This window comes from Zootoca vivipara, chromosome 5 (assembly GCF_963506605.1).
Source record: "Zootoca vivipara chromosome 5, rZooViv1.1, whole genome shotgun sequence".
Taxonomy (NCBI): Eukaryota; Metazoa; Chordata; class Lepidosauria; order Squamata; family Lacertidae; genus Zootoca; species Zootoca vivipara.
In genome coordinates this window covers 2002715-2020084 of record NC_083280.1, presented here as the reverse complement: position 1 = coordinate 2020084, position 17370 = coordinate 2002715, and the positions used below count along the sequence as shown (strand labels likewise).

General features: G+C 46.6%; 1 protein-coding gene across 1 annotated transcript; it reads right to left on the bottom strand.

Moving 5' to 3' along the window:
• Positions 1-3019: 3019 nt before the first annotated feature.
• CLDN16 (claudin 16) lies at positions 3020-15175 on the bottom strand. Its single transcript, XM_035134083.2, has 5 exons — positions 15062-15175; positions 11247-11349; positions 9908-10072; positions 5183-5374; positions 3020-3138 (listed from the first exon to the last, which is right to left on the bottom strand). The coding sequence occupies exons 1-5, from the start codon at positions 15173-15175 to the stop codon at positions 3020-3022; spliced, it is 693 nt and encodes a 230-aa protein (XP_034989974.2).
• Positions 15176-17370: the final 2195 nt, after the last annotated feature.

Below are 17370 nucleotides of genomic sequence, written 5' to 3'. Positions count from 1 at the left end.
TTATTTTATTCCCGTGCAAGAAGCCGATTTGGTTTTGCTTTCAGATGAAAGGAGGGAACTGACAGCGGTTGGCAGGTGAGAGATCAAGCGGGCCTCACCCTGGGCAGTGCCAGCTTCGTATTTCCAGCAGAAATGACAGGAAAAGGTGTTGAAGTGATGGGGGCTCGTGGAGCATCAGGGAGGTAGGGAAAATTGCAAGGGCCTCCACTGTGGACTGGGAAAATCTGGAATGGAGAGAGATGGAGAAGCTCATCCACTCTTGGCTTTGCTCCTGGGATGCTTTAACTTCCTTGGCCAGGTGAGGGTGCTCAAAACTGGCTAGAAACTCACCTTTCAGGTGTCGACAGCAGCTAGTTTGGCCAGACTGTTGGAGGTTTTCTGGTGAGCCTGTGCAAGGAAACCACATACCCTCCAACATTCCTCCAACGAAAATAGGGACACCCCATTCCATAACGATAACTTCACTGTTTATACCCCACACATCTCACTGGATTGCCCCAGGCACTCTGGGTAGCTTCCAACGTATATACAAACATAATAAAACCTTTAAAAAGCCATTCCCTATACAGAATTGCCCTCAGACGGCTCGGGGGTCCGATAACTGCTGCATGGCAGAGAAGAAGGACAAGGAGTTGGGGTGGGGGGGCAGCTATTAGAGCTGGCTGGGAAACTTAAAATGGCTCTATCTGCAATGCTGACCTGCTGTGAGGAGGCAAGCTGCTTTTGGGATGACAATGCGATGAAATCTGCAGCTCCTCATCTCAACTCACGGTTAATATGTCCCATTAAACCATAATTCTTAAGGACACTGCAGCCTCCTCCTCTACGTCTCAACGGAAACATGGCCCTGGGTGAGGGGTTAGAACCCTCCAGAGTTTCGGCACTGCTATGCAGAGACTGGGTGTGCGTGCAACTTTTCTAACATTATCTTCCTTATTTATTTATTTTTTAAGGCAATTTATTAGATTTTCCAATTAAGCACATTTAAACAAAAACAAAACAATCAACAACAAACACAACATCACATAATAAACACAAAATTTTTCTTATCAATTATTACAATTTTCTTTGCTCTGCCGAGCTTTGACTTCCCTCCCTCCCCCCAATCGGTTTTTTTGTCCATTCCTGTCTCGCAGTTTCTTTATTCCTTCTATCTAAAGTCAATTCGTAGGATTTATTTCAGTCCTGCAAGTGTCTTTAAACTTCTACAGTTCTTCTCCATATAGTCCACAAATTTACTCCAGTCTTTTTGGAACCTTGACTTTCCCTGGTTTCGGATCCTGCTAGTCAGTATTGCCAATTCCGAATAGTCCATCATTTTTGTCTGCCACTCTGCAATCGCCGGTAACTCCTGAGTTTTCCCATTTGGGGCTAACAAAGTCCTAGCCGCGGTTGTCGCATACATGAATAATACTTGATCATCTTTCGCTATCTCCGGTCCTATAAGTCCTAATAGAAAAGCTTCCGTTTTTTTGGGAAAGGTATATTTAAAAATCTTTTTTCAATTCGTTATATATCATTTCCCAAAATCTTTTGATTTTTTCGCACGTCCACCATCTAACATTATCTTCCTTAGTGGGTCATGCAGACCACTGTTCTAAATAATGCTTTTTATAGGGCATTGGGGCGTGTTTATGGAACTAAGGGGTGGGGGGTCCCCGAAAGATTGGGGACTGCAGTTGTGGAGGGTCTGTTTCAAACAATTATTAGAAGTAGGGGGACAAAGTATTCTGGAGACTTGTAGTGGTTTGTTGTATCTGTTTATTTACACATATACAGGTTGGGGAGAGAGCAGGCAAGCAGGGACTCGGTCTCAGGCAACCCCCAAGGCAGCAATGATTCCTAAGAATTGCTCCCCAAATGTCCCTCTTTGCCTGCATGCCACCAATTCTGAGTGCTGGGCTGCTGTTGTCCTGTTTTCCAGAAGAGAAACCTTCCCTGCACCTGTGGGATGGCCAGCGCCGGATTTATGTATAGGCTAAGTAGGCTGAAGAACTTTTGCCCTTTGCAACCTGTACATGAGGCAAAGCCATAGACTTACAGCAGAGCCCTCTCCGTCTCATGCAGACCTTTATCAAATTATATACAAGGAAAAAATCAGATAGCCTTTCCTAATGTGGAATAATAATAATAATAATAATAATAATAATAATAATAATATATTATTTATACCCTGCCCATCTGGCTGGGTTTCACCAGCCACTCTGGGCGGCTTCCAACAAAATATTAAAATACATTAGTGCGGCTATTTCTTAGCTTTATGCTCACTAACTGCTCGGGAGAGAGGAGTTTTTCAAGACTCAAAAGAGTTAAAAACGAATTAAGGGCCACGATGTCTCAAGAGAGGTTGTCTGCACTGAGCTTTCTGTACATTAAAAGTGACAAACTTAAACAAATGTTGATGACGTTTTTTGATGTCCTTTAGAGGAGAAATGGTGAATTGCAGAATTTTAAATACCCACCATCAGCCTTGACTTCACTCAGTTTTGTTTTTAACACTCTTCCGTTTTCTTCTAGTCGTGAGGATGGGGGATTGGGAGGGGCCTCAGAAGTGGAGTAGCCGAGGGCCGCTCTTCATCTAAATCTGGCCCTGGGGATGGCATCTGACCGATGAGTGCCAGGCACATTCAGACCCCCACAAGCAAGAGAGGGTGTGCCGCAAAAGGAGAGCCCTGAAGTCATCAAACAGCCACATTTATTGGGCTATGGAATCATAGAACTGTAGAGTTGGAAGGGGTTCAGCGGGTCATCTAGTCCAACCCCCTGCCATTTGACCACTTGAGTTAAATTATGGGTGTTTCCCAGGCCCCACTGCATTAACCATAGGCATGGTTCTGGAAACAAACTAACAGACGTGTTGTTAGGCATGAGAGGATGTCCTGAACATGGTTGGTGGAAACAGCCAAAGTCCTTGGGCTGAATCACAGCCTCTGGAGCACCTTCTGGCATTTGGGGCAGCCCCATAAGTCACAAAGGAGGTGAGCCAAGTGCCCCCTCTCCTCTCAGCATCTGCTCTTCCTCACACCCTGGTGTCCATGGCGTACATTTTGGCAGTAGTCGTCTGGGAGGCCGGATGGCACAGGCTGCTCATCCCAGGAGGGGAATAAGTCTTCCGCAACGAACTGCTCGCACCAACATCTGTAGCCCAGAGCCCAGGAAAGGGAGAGAAACACACAAAAACATTGCTGGTTTAGAAGGGGGTGAGGAATCGCCGTAGAATTGCACAGATGGAAGGGAACCTCAAAGGCTACCCAGTCCAGGCCCCTACAATACAGGATTCACAGTTAAAGGATCCCCGACAGCATATCTTGATTTCAGGAAGGTTTTTGATATGTCCCATGGCATTCTTGCAAGAAGATGATAAAATGTGGTTGGGAGAAGTTACTGCTAGATGGATTTGTAGCTGGTGGACTGACCAAACCCAAAGAGTGCTCAGCTCACAAATTTTATGGAAGATAGAATCATAGAATCATAGAATCATAGAGTTGGAAGAGACCACAAGGGCCATCCAGTCCAACCCCCTGCCAAGCAGGAAACACCATCAAAGCATTCCTGACAGATGGCTGTCAAGCCTCTGCTTAAAGACCTCCAAAGAAGGAGACTCCACCACACTCCTTGGCAGCAAATTCCACTGCCGAACAGCTCTTACTGTCAGGAAGTTCTTCCTAATGTTTAGGTGGAATTTTCTTTCTTGTAGTTTGAATCCATTGCTCCGTGTCCGCTTCTCTGGAGCAGCAGAAAACAACCTTTCTCCCTCCTTTATATGACATCCTTTTATATATTTGAACATGGTTATCATATCACCCCTTAACCTTCTCTTCTCCAGGCTAAACATACCCAGCTCCCTAAGCCGTTCCTCATAAGGCATCGTTTCCAGGCCTTTGACCATTTTGGTTGCCCTCTTCTGGACACGTTCCAGCTTATCAGTATCCTTCTTGAACTGTGGTGCCCAGAACTGGAAACGTTTCTTGAATATATGGGAAATAATTGTGTATAGCTGAAAACGCTGGCAGCATTAAGATAAATTCAACAGTGTAAATAAGTTTGGGTGGATGCAATAATGCAGGCATCCCCAAACTCCAGCCCTCCAGATGTTTTGGACTACAATTCCCATCTTCCCCAACCACTAGTCCTGTTAGCTAGGGATCATGGGAGTTGTAGGCCAAAACATCTGGAGGGTCGCAGTTTGGGGATGCCTGCAGTAATGGAATACTGATTTTTTGTAAAATATGCAAGAATTTAAGATATGTAAAATGAACCATGGAAAGAGAAGGAGGGGAAGTCATTGATGTCTTAAGGATGTAAAATGAGGATTTGAAATTGTAAAACAGAAAATTTAATAAAAACTATATATAAAACAAAAACAAAGAGTGGTCAATAATGGTTCCTCATCACCTTGGAAAAAAGTGACAAGTGGGGAGGACTCGAACCAATGGATTCATAGAATCATAGATTCATAGAATCATAGAGTTGGAAGAGACCACAAGGGCCATCCAGTCCAACCCCCTGCCGAGCAGCTAACAAAAAATGAGAGTCAAACTACGGTAAACACCAGGAATAATTTTCTGATGCTGAGAGCCATTTGATAGTAGAATGGACTCCCTCAGAAGGTGGTGGGCTCCTCTCCCTCGGAGGTTTTTAAGCAGAGGTTGAATGGTCACCTGTCAGGGATGCTTTTGTTGAGATTCCTGCATTGTGAGGGTTGGAATAGAAGATCCTTGGGGTCCCTTCCAACTCTACAATTTGATTATTCTACTGCTGGATGGTTATCCAACCTCTGCTTAAAAACCTCCAACGAAGGAGAGCCCCCCCCCCAATCTTCCGAGGTCATAGAATTGTAGAGCTGGACAGGACCCCCAAGGGCCAGCTAGCCCAACTCCCAGAAATACATCGCTGCATCAGTCTTCATCCTTTTGATTCTAGCTGCTTGCTGGAATCCAGCATATCCCGGCCTCTTACGGGGAAACTGGAAGCAGGCCTGGGTGGTGGGGAGAGATAGATGATCTGCTCACTAAACTAAGAAACAACAGAAGCAGCCTTATACCGCTCAGTGTTGCCTACACTGGCTTGGCAGCAGCTCTCTAGGATTTCAGACAAGTGGAGCATTTTATGGGCACAGAGGTGTGATTTGGGATGGCCTAGAACATTTCGCATGGCAGACGCCTCCATCCCCAGCTCTTACCTCTGAAGAGATACATGCAGCAGGTGAGCAAGGAGCCAGATAAGAAGCATCCCAGAGACCCGCTCAGCCCTAGCCAACACGACCACCCAAATTTGTACTGGATGCCCACAAAGACGTTATGCAAAACCAGAGTCGAGCGCTCCACGTAGACGCCAATGGCGTACCAGACGGATCCAATGAGCCCAGGGACACCTGCAAGAAACAGAGCAAGCACCAGGTGTTACCTGCCCGGTTTGGGATATTATCCTCCACTGATCCACAGGTGACCCTCTTCTGTTGTCTTTGACACCGAAAATGAGAGGTGCCTGCCTGCAGATTTGTGAAAAAGCAAGCAGAAATGAAGAGGAGGAGGAGGAGACTGAAGAGCATCTGTTGTGCTTGTTTATTATTATTAACTTCAGAAATGTCAGGTCTACAGGTCAAAAAGACACCCTTCCCCACTTTTTGAGCAAAAGGAAATGGCATCTTTGACATGAATGTGTTTATACCATTAGCAACAACCAGCCCCACAAAATCCTCCATTCTCTGCCTCTCCGGGTAAGAAAGAAATTATGTATCCCAATGATGATGCTACGATCAACTTCCACTTCCCTTACTATGTGGTTCCCTAGATCGGATGGGCGGGAGGTCGCCTGTTCTTGATGGGGTTACGTTTCCTCTGAAGGAGCAGGTTTGTAGCTTGGGGGTCCTTCTGGATCCTTTGCTGTCGTTCAAGGCTCAGGCCACCTCAGTGGCCCAGAGTGCCCTCCATCAGCTTTGACTGGTGGCCCAACCGCACCCCTATCTGGACAGGGACAGTCCAACTACTGTTGTCCATGCTCTGGTAGCCTCTAGGTAATAATAATAATAATAATAATAATAATAATAATAATAATAATAATAATTTATTATTTATACCCCGCCTATCTGGCTGGGTTTCCCCAGCCACTCTGGGCGGCTTACAACAGAAAAATGAAATAAAATAATTAAACATTAAAAGCCTCCCTAAACAGGGCTGCCTTCAGATGTCTTCTAAAAATCTGGTAGCTGTTTTTCTCTTTGACATCTGATGGGAGGGCGTTCCACAGGACGGGCGCCACTACCGAGAAGGCCCTCTGCCTGGTTCCCTGCAACTTGGCTTCTCGCAACGAGGGAACCGCCAGAAGGCCCTCGGCGCTGGACCTCAGGGTCCGGGCAGAACGATGGGGGTGGAGACGCTCCTTCAGGTATACTGGACCGAGGCCATTTAGGGCTTTAAAGGTCAGCACCAACACTTTGAACTGTGTTGTTAGGTTAGATGACTGCAATGCATTTTACATGGGGCTTCCTCTGAAGGCGGGTCAGAAACTTCAGCTGGTACAGAATTTGCAGGGCTAATGTAACCTTGAATTTCTCAGCCACAATACCCAACCACCCTGCAGTGTGGATATCAGCAAAGCAAGGCTTTATTTGCCTGGGCAGGACATTCCCCCCACCCCTGTAATAATAGTAATAATTTAATATCTTTTTGTACTGCGCCCATCTGACTGGGTTGCCCCAGCCACCCTGGTTACACGGTCTATTAAAATGCATTAAACTAAATCACAGGAGCAACAGAACCCCAGAGGACATGGCAGTGAGAGCAGAAGTTATCCAGCACCGAGACAGACAGACAGACAGACAGACAGACAGACAGACAGACAGACAGACAGACAGGAGAAGGAGGAGGAGGAGGAGAAGGAAAGGACAAGTTTCTAGATTATATGGCTTTGAAGAGATTAGGAAAAGCATCTAGGAAATGCCAGAGGAAATTCTATAGACCAGTATGATGGGCAGGATGCTGATTCCCCCCCCCCCCCCAAAAAAAAAAAGACAGGAAAGTTTCTGAAAAGGTGGTTCGTTTGCATAATTTATCCAGGTCACAGATTCCAGCTTTGCCTTGTGTGGAATTTGAATTCTTTTGCACGGCTGCACCCGCAACCTCTGACCCAGGAGGGCTTCCGTTTAATCCCTGCAGCTCTACGAAAGGTAAAATCCTCTGCTTAATTCGTATCCCGGGGGGGGGGGGTTCATTCACCACAGCATGCTCTGAATTTGGAAAGGCAGCTGAGCCGCACCCTGCAAACAACCCACACTCCAGAACGGGGAGGCGCAATTCCCAGAGTGGGTGCTGCGGTTTTCTTGGGGGAGGCTTTCAGCATTGAAGGTTCCACCCCAGGCATGTCTGGGCATCACTGACCATTGCCCCACATTATGCTGGACCTGGAGGATGTTTGGCCTGCTCCCGGAAATATGGAGGCTGGACGCAATAGTTCAAGTTGCGCTCTGCACATGGTTATGGGTCAGTGGGTCAGTGGGTCATTTTTCAAGGTCTGAGCCACAGTGCTGGAATGAGGTCCTATTTATGACTTCTGTGGCCTGGCTCAAAGAAAATCCTTCTCTCTGTCCATGTGACTAAAGAACTCGTGTGTTTGCAGGGTCAGTCCCGGATTTAGGTTTGATGCGGCTCTAAGCTCCTGAAGGTAATGGGGCCCTTTATATGTCCAGCTGTCCTTTGTCAACAACAAATTGTCGCTGGTTTTTTTGCGTTGAATAGATGGTATATGGTGATTTATGGACCTAATGGGTATCTAAAGCCATTTGCACATGTTGCCCTGCAACCAGTCCATGCAGAATGTAGGCACCCTATATATAGAAAGGAGCAAACCAGGGATATTTGAGGGAGGAGGCTAGCAGACAGGGCCCATGACTTACATCAGAGGAGCCTACACAACACAAAACACTGTTGCTGGATGTAGGTTTTATTAGTTTTTTGTCTTATATTTTGGAAATGCACATCCAGGGTTTTTTTTCTTTAATGTTTTTGGTGGCCCCCCAAGAGAGAGTCCCATGGACTGCAAGAAGATCAAACCTATCCATTCTGAAGGAAATCAGCCCTGAGTGCTCACTGGAAGGACAGATCTCGAAGCTGAGGCTCCAAGACTTTGGCCACCTCATGAGAAGAGAAGACTCCCTGGAAAAGACCCTGATGTTGGGAAAGATGGAGGGCACAAGGAGAAGGGGACGACAGAGGACGAGATGGTTGGACAGTGTTCTCGAAGCTACCAACATGAGTCTGACCAAACTGCGGGAGGCAGTGGAAGTCAGGAGTGCCTGGCATGCTCTGGTCCATGGGGTCACGAAGAGTCAGACACGATTAAACAACAACAACAACAAGAGAGTGGGGCCCTAAACTATAGCTTGTTCAGCTTATACGTAAATCTTGCAACTGGTCAGGATGAGGTGCTTGGTTTCTCTAGTGGGGCTTAGAATCTAATGGAGGATTCTGCTGCTGAACTGCTCAGACAAGTTTCTTTTTAGCTGGCCATTTTAGTGTCCTCACCAGCACTCCAAAAGACAGAGCCAGGTTGCAAGAGCTGCAACTATGTCAGGGGGCCTTCCAAGCTTGGGGGGGGGGGGCTTTCCTCCACCCTCTTCTCTTAGCTGCACAGTAGGAAGATAATAGCTGTGGTGTGTTTGAGCTGAGCTGAAAGCAGGTTGGAAGCACAGAGAAGCGAGATCTGTTGGGGTGCTAATGGCATTGTACAGATGTGCTCAATATGTGTAAATAAAACAATATAACTTGAAGAAGCCACTGTTTCCACTGACCTTCATTCCAAGGAAATGGATCCCTGGGTGAGCGCTTCGAATCTCTCACTCCTTGGAGATTGGGGTGGCATGGGACAATACAACAACAGTGGTCCCTCGGTTTATGAACTTAATCTGTTCCGGAAGTTCGTTCTTAAACTGAAACCATTCTTAAACTGAGGCGTGCTTAACACTACTTCTGGTTCTGCGGAGTTCTTATACCGAATAGTTCGCAAACAGGGCTGTTCTTAAACCGAGGTACCACTGAACTCGAGACCAGATTGAACACTTCAATTAGCAGAACTGACACAATTGCAAGCATGGACGCAGCCAGGATTTTTGTTAGGGAGGGGCAGCCAAAGTTTTTAGGGAAGTCACAGGTAAAAATATCCCCCAAAGTAGGACATTACGGAGGGCAGGTTTTGTTGGGGGGGGGGGCAGAACCTCAGTTAATTGAGTACTTTAAATGCTTTTCACTAATTTTCTTAGATCTGCCCCCCATTGGCTATGCGCAAGGTTGCAAGTGTCACGTAATCCCCATTCCAAACTTCTGGAAGCTCAGTTGTTTAGCGTGGCAACACCTATCCTCTGGAATTCCCTGCTTAGAAAGTTGAGGTGAACTTTAAGCTATTTCTTCTCATTTTTCTTTCCATTTATTTATTTAGACAATGTAATAATCATAAATAAATAAGAATACAAATGTGCACCCCACCCCCGAAACCATTCCATTGTACCTGTCAAAATTTCAGCAACTCTTGCGATGGTTTGATCCCTCTCCCCTTTAACAGCACAAATTATACAAACACCCTCCGTATCTCCTCAAAATAATTTCTCCTGCATATTCCCCGTCTTGCCTCAATGGCACATGTTAATTTATCGTTAATAGCTATACCCCACACCTCTTTATACAATTCTTCCATTTTATATTCTGCTTGCCCCTTCCACTCCCTGGCTATAATTATTCGTGCAGCTGTCAATAAATTTGTGAGCAAGTCCTTCATAGCCTGTAGACCTTCCACCCCACCGTAAATTGATAATAATTTAGCATTATTATCACTTTAACATTTTAACTTTTAACTCCTTCTATCTCCCAGCGCCAGTCCCAGCCGATCCAGGTCTCAGCTTTCTGCGGCCAACTACCTCCCGTTAGCAGAGCCAGTCCAGCTATGAAGCAGATTTGGGTTTTGATTCCAGGCTCATCCGTAAGGAATTTCACACAGTCCAGGCCCAGGAGGAGGAAGGTGAACCCAAAACCAGCCAGGATGTCAGCCGTGATGAGCATGGCTCGGGTCAGGACCAGTTTCACTGCAAAACAAGAAAGAGCCTGGAGGCAGAAGGCAGGAACTCTGGTGTGGTGCAGCGCTTAGAGTGTCAGAGTAGGACCTGGGAGACCAGGGTGCGAATCCCTCCTTGGCCATGGAGCTCACTGGGTGACCTTGAGCTCAGTCGCTGCCTCTCAGACTGACCTACCTCACAGGGTTCTTGTGAGGATTAAATGAGGAGGGTGGGAGAGAACCATGTACGCCAACTTTAAGCTCCTTAGAGGGGGGAAATGGGATCTTTAAATGCAATAAATAAATAAATATAGTTTCAGATCATTATGACATCAGCATAATGATTCCATAGCAGCAAACAGCATGCAAATCAACTAAATGCGTTTTATGTTTATACAGCTGTTCATATGATGAATTATATGTGATTTTGATATTATTAAAGTGAAAACTAAAGAAAACTAACAAGGTAAAGGTAAAGGGACCCCTGACCATTAGGTCCAGTCGTGGATGACTCTTGGGTTGTGGTGCTCATCTCGCGTTATTGGCCAAGGGAGCTGGTGTACAGCTTCCAGGTCATGTGGCCAGCATAACTAAGCCACTTCTGGCGAACCAGAGCAGCGCACGGAAACACCATTTACCTTCCCGCCGGAACGGTACCTATTTATCTACTTCTACTTTGATGTGCTTTTAAACTGCTAGGTTGGCAGGAACTGGGACCGAGCAATGGGAGCTCACCCCATCATGGGGATTCGAACTGCCGACCTTCTGATCGGCAAGCCCTAGGCTCTGTGGTTTAACAAACAAAAACCAAGTTTCTTGGCTTATGATGACCTGTCCCAGTACAGCCATACCTCGGTTTAAGTACGCCTCGGTTTGAGTATTTTCAGTTTAAGTACTCCGCGGACCAATTACACTCATACCTCGGGTTAAGTAGGTTTCAGGTTGAGTACTTCCGCGGACCCATCTGGAACAGATTAATCCACTTTCCATTACTTTCAATGGGAAAGTTCGCTTCAGGTTAAGTACGCTTCAGGTTAAAAGTAAAGACTTCCGGAACCAATTGTGTTTGTAAACGGAGGTACCACTGTAAATGCTTTCCCTAAGACCTATTTCCTTCAGAATTGATCCAGTAATAATAATAATAATAATAATAATAATAATAATAAATAATAATAATAATAATAATAAACTCGCAGCAGACGTACCTGGGTGCTCAGCCAATATGGAGTCATATTCATCGCAAGTTGTTATCCCGTCAAAGGCATTAGTGACACATTCCCACCATAGGCCACGGCAGGTAGCACTCAACTATGTGGGAGAAAGTTACCATCATCCTTATTACTACAAGGACCTGCCCCAAGGAGCATACAGTTCCAGTTTGAGTGGCCATGCAGCAGGGTTGGGCTGCATGACCTTTGGGGAGCCCTTCCAGCTCTCGACCATTCTATTATTCTGTGTGCCCCAGCCAACAGAGGATGGTTCCTTCTGTGGAGGAGTCCTCTATGTGAAGGGTTGTGTTGTCTCAGAGGAAGGGCTGTGCTTTGGGGTAATATCACACCCTTTCCCCACAGTGGGACTCAAGGCCAGCTGACACACATTAAAAAGCACACAAGGCAAAATTCAGAAGGCTAAAAGCCTGTGAAAAATAATAGTTTTAAATCAATTAAACTCCAATTAAGCAGTGTATACCGGTATATATAAAACCAGATATATTAAAATGCAGAGATTAAAAACAGAACAGCACACTTCAAATGGGGTGAGCAGAAGGTCCCTGGTACATCTCCAGCTAGGGATGGAGGAAGCTCCGTGCCTGACGTCCTGGAGAGCCTCTGCCAGACAGTGCAGACACTACAGACCTGGATGGACCAATGGCCTGACTCAGTAGGCAGCAGCTTCCTGCCTTCCGGTCTGGTCCACAGGGGAAGCAGCAGCAGAAGTGACAGCCTTGAAGCTGGCAGAGATGGATCGCGTTTCTATTTAAATCCGAGTATCTCTCTTTCCCCTTTTGCCTTGCATAATTTTATACACCTCTGTCATATCCTCCCCCTCGCTCACATTTTATCTCTAAAAAGCCCAAAACATTGTTACCTTTCCTTTCTAAAGCCCCCCCCCCCCATGGAGGCTGCGCGCATTTCAGCTGGGAAAACAATCTCAGGGCTATTGAGCTGAGGGTTCATGGGAAAGAGTCACCTAAAACGAGCTTGGTTTTGCAACCTAAAGCCAGGCGCTGAAATTCACCCCAAGAACTGAAACTGGGGGAATTTCCCATAATCTTGGAAACGTGCAAGTTTGAGGGTGGGAAGAAAGAAAAGTGCTCTGGACGGATAGCCTGGTCTAGAGGCTCCCCCTTCCTTCCTTCCTTCCTTCCTTCCTTCCTTCCTTCCTTCCTTCCTTCCTTCCTTCCTTCCTTTTCTCTCCCCTGCTTTCCTTCCTTCCTTCCTTCCTTCCTTCCTTCCTTCCTTCCTTCCTTCCTTCCTTCCTTCCTTCCTTCCTTCCTTCCTTCCTTCCTTCCTTCCTTCCTTCCTTCCTTCCTTCTCTCTCTCTCTTCCATCCCCCCCCCTCTCTCTTCCTTTCTCCTTCTCTTCCATCCTCTTTGTATCTCCCTCCTTCCTTCGCGCAAAGCCCTTCCTCCTCGGCGCCGCTTGCTGAGCCAACGCTTGGCCGCCCTGATCCGACGCCGGTTCTTTTCCAGGGAATATGGCTCATTACCCCCCTCCCTCCCTCCCCCTCCCCATATTTAGGGATGCAATGACCCGCTTAGGTGGCGAGATCGACTCATTCTGTCAGGTATTAATGCTGGAGGCCCTTCGCCGAGCGCGTTGGTATTCAGACGCAGCGCCGGGACTTGCAAAGCCTGAATGCGCTTAACCCCGAGGGCGCATTAATGAAACACCGAGGAGGAGGGGGGGGGGACGTGGCCCAACTGGAGGTGCCTTTGAACCGCGGAGGCAAGGTTAGAAAAAGCACCCTTTGCTTTTCACGGTGTTGGATTTCCCAGTTTCCTCTAAGTATAGAGAGAAGCAGCTTGTGAAACTTGCCATTTCTGGGTTCCCTTTGCAGTCACGGGTGACATTGCCCAGAGGCACCCAAGCGACCCAGCAGTCTTTCAGTAGCCGGGTGGCAGAGCAGCTGCCTTGCATGCAGAAGGCCCCGGGTTCAGTCCGATGGGACTGGGAGAGGCTCCCTTCCTGACACCCTGGGCAGCTGCTTTCAGTCAGCATAGGGTAAGATGGAATCATAGAATTGTAGACTTGGAAGGGACCCCCAAGGGTCATGTGGCCCAACCCTCCAGTGCAGGAATTTGTTGCTGTTAAATTTGTATGACCTCAGGGTGGTTCACAACATAAAAATGTAAGCTAAAGACACAAAATATTTTATTTGTTTGTTTATTAAATTTGTATACTGCCCTATAAACATGGAGGTCCCAGGGCAGTTCACAGGATAAAGTTACAATATATTCCTGCGTATAAGACTACTTTTTAACCCATGTAAATCTTCTCAAAAGTTGGGGGTCGTCTTATACGCCGGGTCGTATTTCTTACATGGCGAGTATATCCCAAACCCTATATTTTAACTGCAAAAGTTCGGGGCCGTCTTTTACAGGGGTCAGCAAACTTTTTCAGCAGGGGGCCGGTCCACTGTCCCTCAGACCTTGTGGGGGGCCGGACCATATTTTGAAAAAAAAATATGAATGAATTCCTATGCCCCACAAATAACCCAGAGATGCATTTTAAATAAAAGGACACATTCTACTCATGTAAAAACACCAGGCAGGCCCCACAAATAACCCAGAGATGCATTTTAAATAGAAGGACACATTCTACTCATGTAAAAACATGTTGATTCCTGGACCGTCCGCGGGCCGGATTTAGAAGGCGATTGGGCAGCATCCGGCCCCCGGGCCTTAGTTTGGGGACCCCTGCTCTTATACGTCCAGTCGTCTTATACGCCGGAATATACGGGTACATTAAATGAAAATGAAAACAACCCAATAACCTCCCCAGCACATTTTAAAAGGGCATTGCATGACAATAATAATACGTAATAAAATAAGGCAGCTTCCTCTATGGATTTTCCACTGTGCCACACATTTCCTTGCCTTTTCCCATCTGCTCAAACTGGTTTTGTTGTTGTTTTTTGCTAATGTTTATTAGGAAGTTGTTGGTGTTGATTATTATGTTTATTAGGAAGTTTATTAGGGACTTGCTTTATACCAAAATCACAGCATTGGTCTGTTTATCTCAGCCCTGCCTGGAATTCCCAGGGATTGAACACAGGAACGTCTGCATGTGAAGCAGACTCCCTGCCCACTGGGCTATAGCCCCGTCCCTTCTTACAAATCCCACTGATGAATTAGGGGTTTTTTTTTTAATAGATTAAAAGTGGGAGTGGTTAGCATGTCAGACTATGACCTGGGAGACCAGGGTTCAAATCTCTGCTTGGTTGCTAAACTCACTGGATGACCTTGAAGACTCCCCCACCAGCCAGACACTCTTCTGAGCTGATCGATGGGGTGTTCTACTTATATACAGAGCTTAACGACTTTTAAAGGGATGGCAAAGTTCTCCCAATCTGGTAAAGAAACTACCTTAGCAGGAAAAGCACAGGAAAACAGCATTGCTGGTCAAAAAACTAAAGCATTCCATACTGACTTCACCCTCTCACGTTTTCTGGGGATAGCTCAGTCGGTAGAGCATGAGACTCTTGTTCTCCAGAGTCTTGGATTCGAGTCCTACATTGGGCAAAAGATTCCAGCACTGCAGGGAGTTGAACTAGATGACCCTCATGGCCCCTTCCAACCTTACAATGCTATGATTCTCCCGCCTTCCTGCCAACTCTCTTTTTCATTCTAAGGAAGACGCAGGCTTGAGCTCAGTCCAAAGTCCTTGCAGAAACCAGACCTATACATTCTGCTCCCACTCTCACCACCGCTCCTCCTCACTCTGGAAAGCTCCACCTGATGGATCTCAGCCAGCCGTGTGGCCGCTGGAGTCTCCCTCTCCGTCTCTTTTTGCCTTACCTCCAAGGAGTCGTCCGTGTTCACTATCCAACAGTCTGTCCAAGTTGCAGCAATCAGGAAGCCGGCAGAGAAGAAGGCCAAGAAGCAGCCCACGTATTGGAGAAGGTGCTTCATTTCCTCCGAAATCTACCCCAGGTCTTGGTGTGGGTCTGCCTGATCTCCAGCAAATTCTCAGCTTTCTTTTGCAAATGATCAACAGGTGATCAGCGGGTCCCATAGCTTGAGCAGGCTGGTGCAGAGGGAGGCGGGCCTTATGCCTGGTGCTAAGCAACAAGACGCAGCAACCAATCGCCTGGATTCAATTAGAGTCCTGCATTGCACACAGACCAACACCAGTGCAGGGCCCACAAACCCATGTGGAAGATTTTTATGCTTTGGGAAAGAATTATAGAATTGCAAAGTTCATCTAGACCAGAGAAATGCAGAGCAGAAGGTGGTCCTAGCTTAGTCCAAGGGCAGAACGAAAGGGGAGCCTGCTGAATCAGGCCACTGGCCCATCTAGCCCGGCATCCTGTTCTTACAGTGGCCAACCGGATGCCCCAGTGGGAAACCCGCAAGCAGGATTCGGGCACAAGAGCAATACTCCCAAAGCAACTGGTAACCAGAAGCATTGTTGCCTCTGACCGTGGAGTCAGAGCATAGCCTTTGTGCTGGGAATCTCAGGTGAGATCCTGACATAGTGGAAATTACTCCCAGTACCAGTCACCACACAGAAGCAGGGAAAGAAGACAAGGCTCAGTAAAACAGATAGGGAGGCTTGTTGCAGATACAGATATGTACAGTACAGTATAAAATATCTCCGTTTTTCTAAATATATTGAAGACATAATACCTAACAAGTAACACCAACTGCCTAACCATCAGACAGGCAGACTAGCTGACAGGCACTCCTGAGCTTACAACTATTGATCACAGATATAGTTGCGACACTGGGCCATTATTATAGCAAGTGGCTTGGCTGACCTTGCACCTGTGATTAGCTCATCCTGTGGGAATGTTGAGGACAGTAGGAAAGGATATATTGATTAATATTATACTACCTCACTCACGCTAGTGAGCTTGTAGCAGAGCACATTCCCCTTGTATATTGCAGGAAGCTAGTTGATTGGATACATGAGAATCACTTGAGTTAAGCAATCCAGTCTGGCTTATCTTGGTAAATCCACTTTTGTTCCCTCTTAAAACAATAATGACACAGTAATCTTCTAAAGTAATGATGCTTACTCACATTCAGTCCACAGTGTGATTACCTTATAGTTACAGATAACAGAGACAAGTGTGGGTTCGTCCTCTTGTGAGGAGTGAGCCCATGTGCTGCTGGCTAAGAGCCAGCACACAGCAAAAGTATCAAGATGGCAAAAGAGCAAAACAAAAGGCAAAAGAGGAAGATGGCTGAGTGACTAGCCCCTTTAGGGGGTCTCCCCGGTTCGTGCCCATCTACCTGGTCACACGCAGGGGGAGGGTGCTCCAGACCAGGTGTGACAGGAAGTCCTCCTGCCTGTCCACTCTGGGAAAACAGGAAATGTTGTATTTGACTGCTTTTGTAATGTTACATCCCACATCCATGGGGTGATTCATGCTCATGAAGGAAATTTACCCCTTCTTGGTTACTCCTACACATTGTGGCTAGTAGGCATTGATACCCTTTTCCCACCATGAATTTGTCCAAACTCTCTTTAAAGTCACCCAAGTTAGTGGCAGAGAGTTCCATAGCTGAACTATGCTCTGTGTGCATAGCCAATGACCTGGGATACTGACCGAAGCTGCCAGTCCTGCCCTTGTCCAACCACATGCCCAAAGCAGTAAGCTAAATCAGCTCCCAGCCCTCTGCAGACCAAGAGCCACATGATCCAGACCACAAGAGCCAATGACCCACGTGGAAGAAATGCAAAGAAACGCTACCTAAAGGCCACAAGAGAAAATCTATTCGGATTACGTGGATTCAAATGGCGAGAAATAAGATTTCAACTGAACATTAGGAAGAGATGTTTGACAGACAAGAGTTGGAAGTTTTTGAACTGAGGTTGCCTAACAAAGTGTTTTCCCGCCCCTTGTAAGTGCACCTGAATCCGCCTGAAGATAGAGGAGGAGAGGCCTCTTCTGAGCAGCAGCAGCTGCTTGAGCACATCTCCAAAGCCAGGCAACTTCCTCTGATTCATCACCCGATTTTCTTGGAATCAGGAAACTTAAAACTGGATCGACTGGGGGTGGGATTCACTCCTGGCAAAGGCATCCACCAGAACTAGTTATACCTGGTCAGCAGTAAATCACACCTTCCTGGAATATATATGCAGGTACAATGTTTAGTTT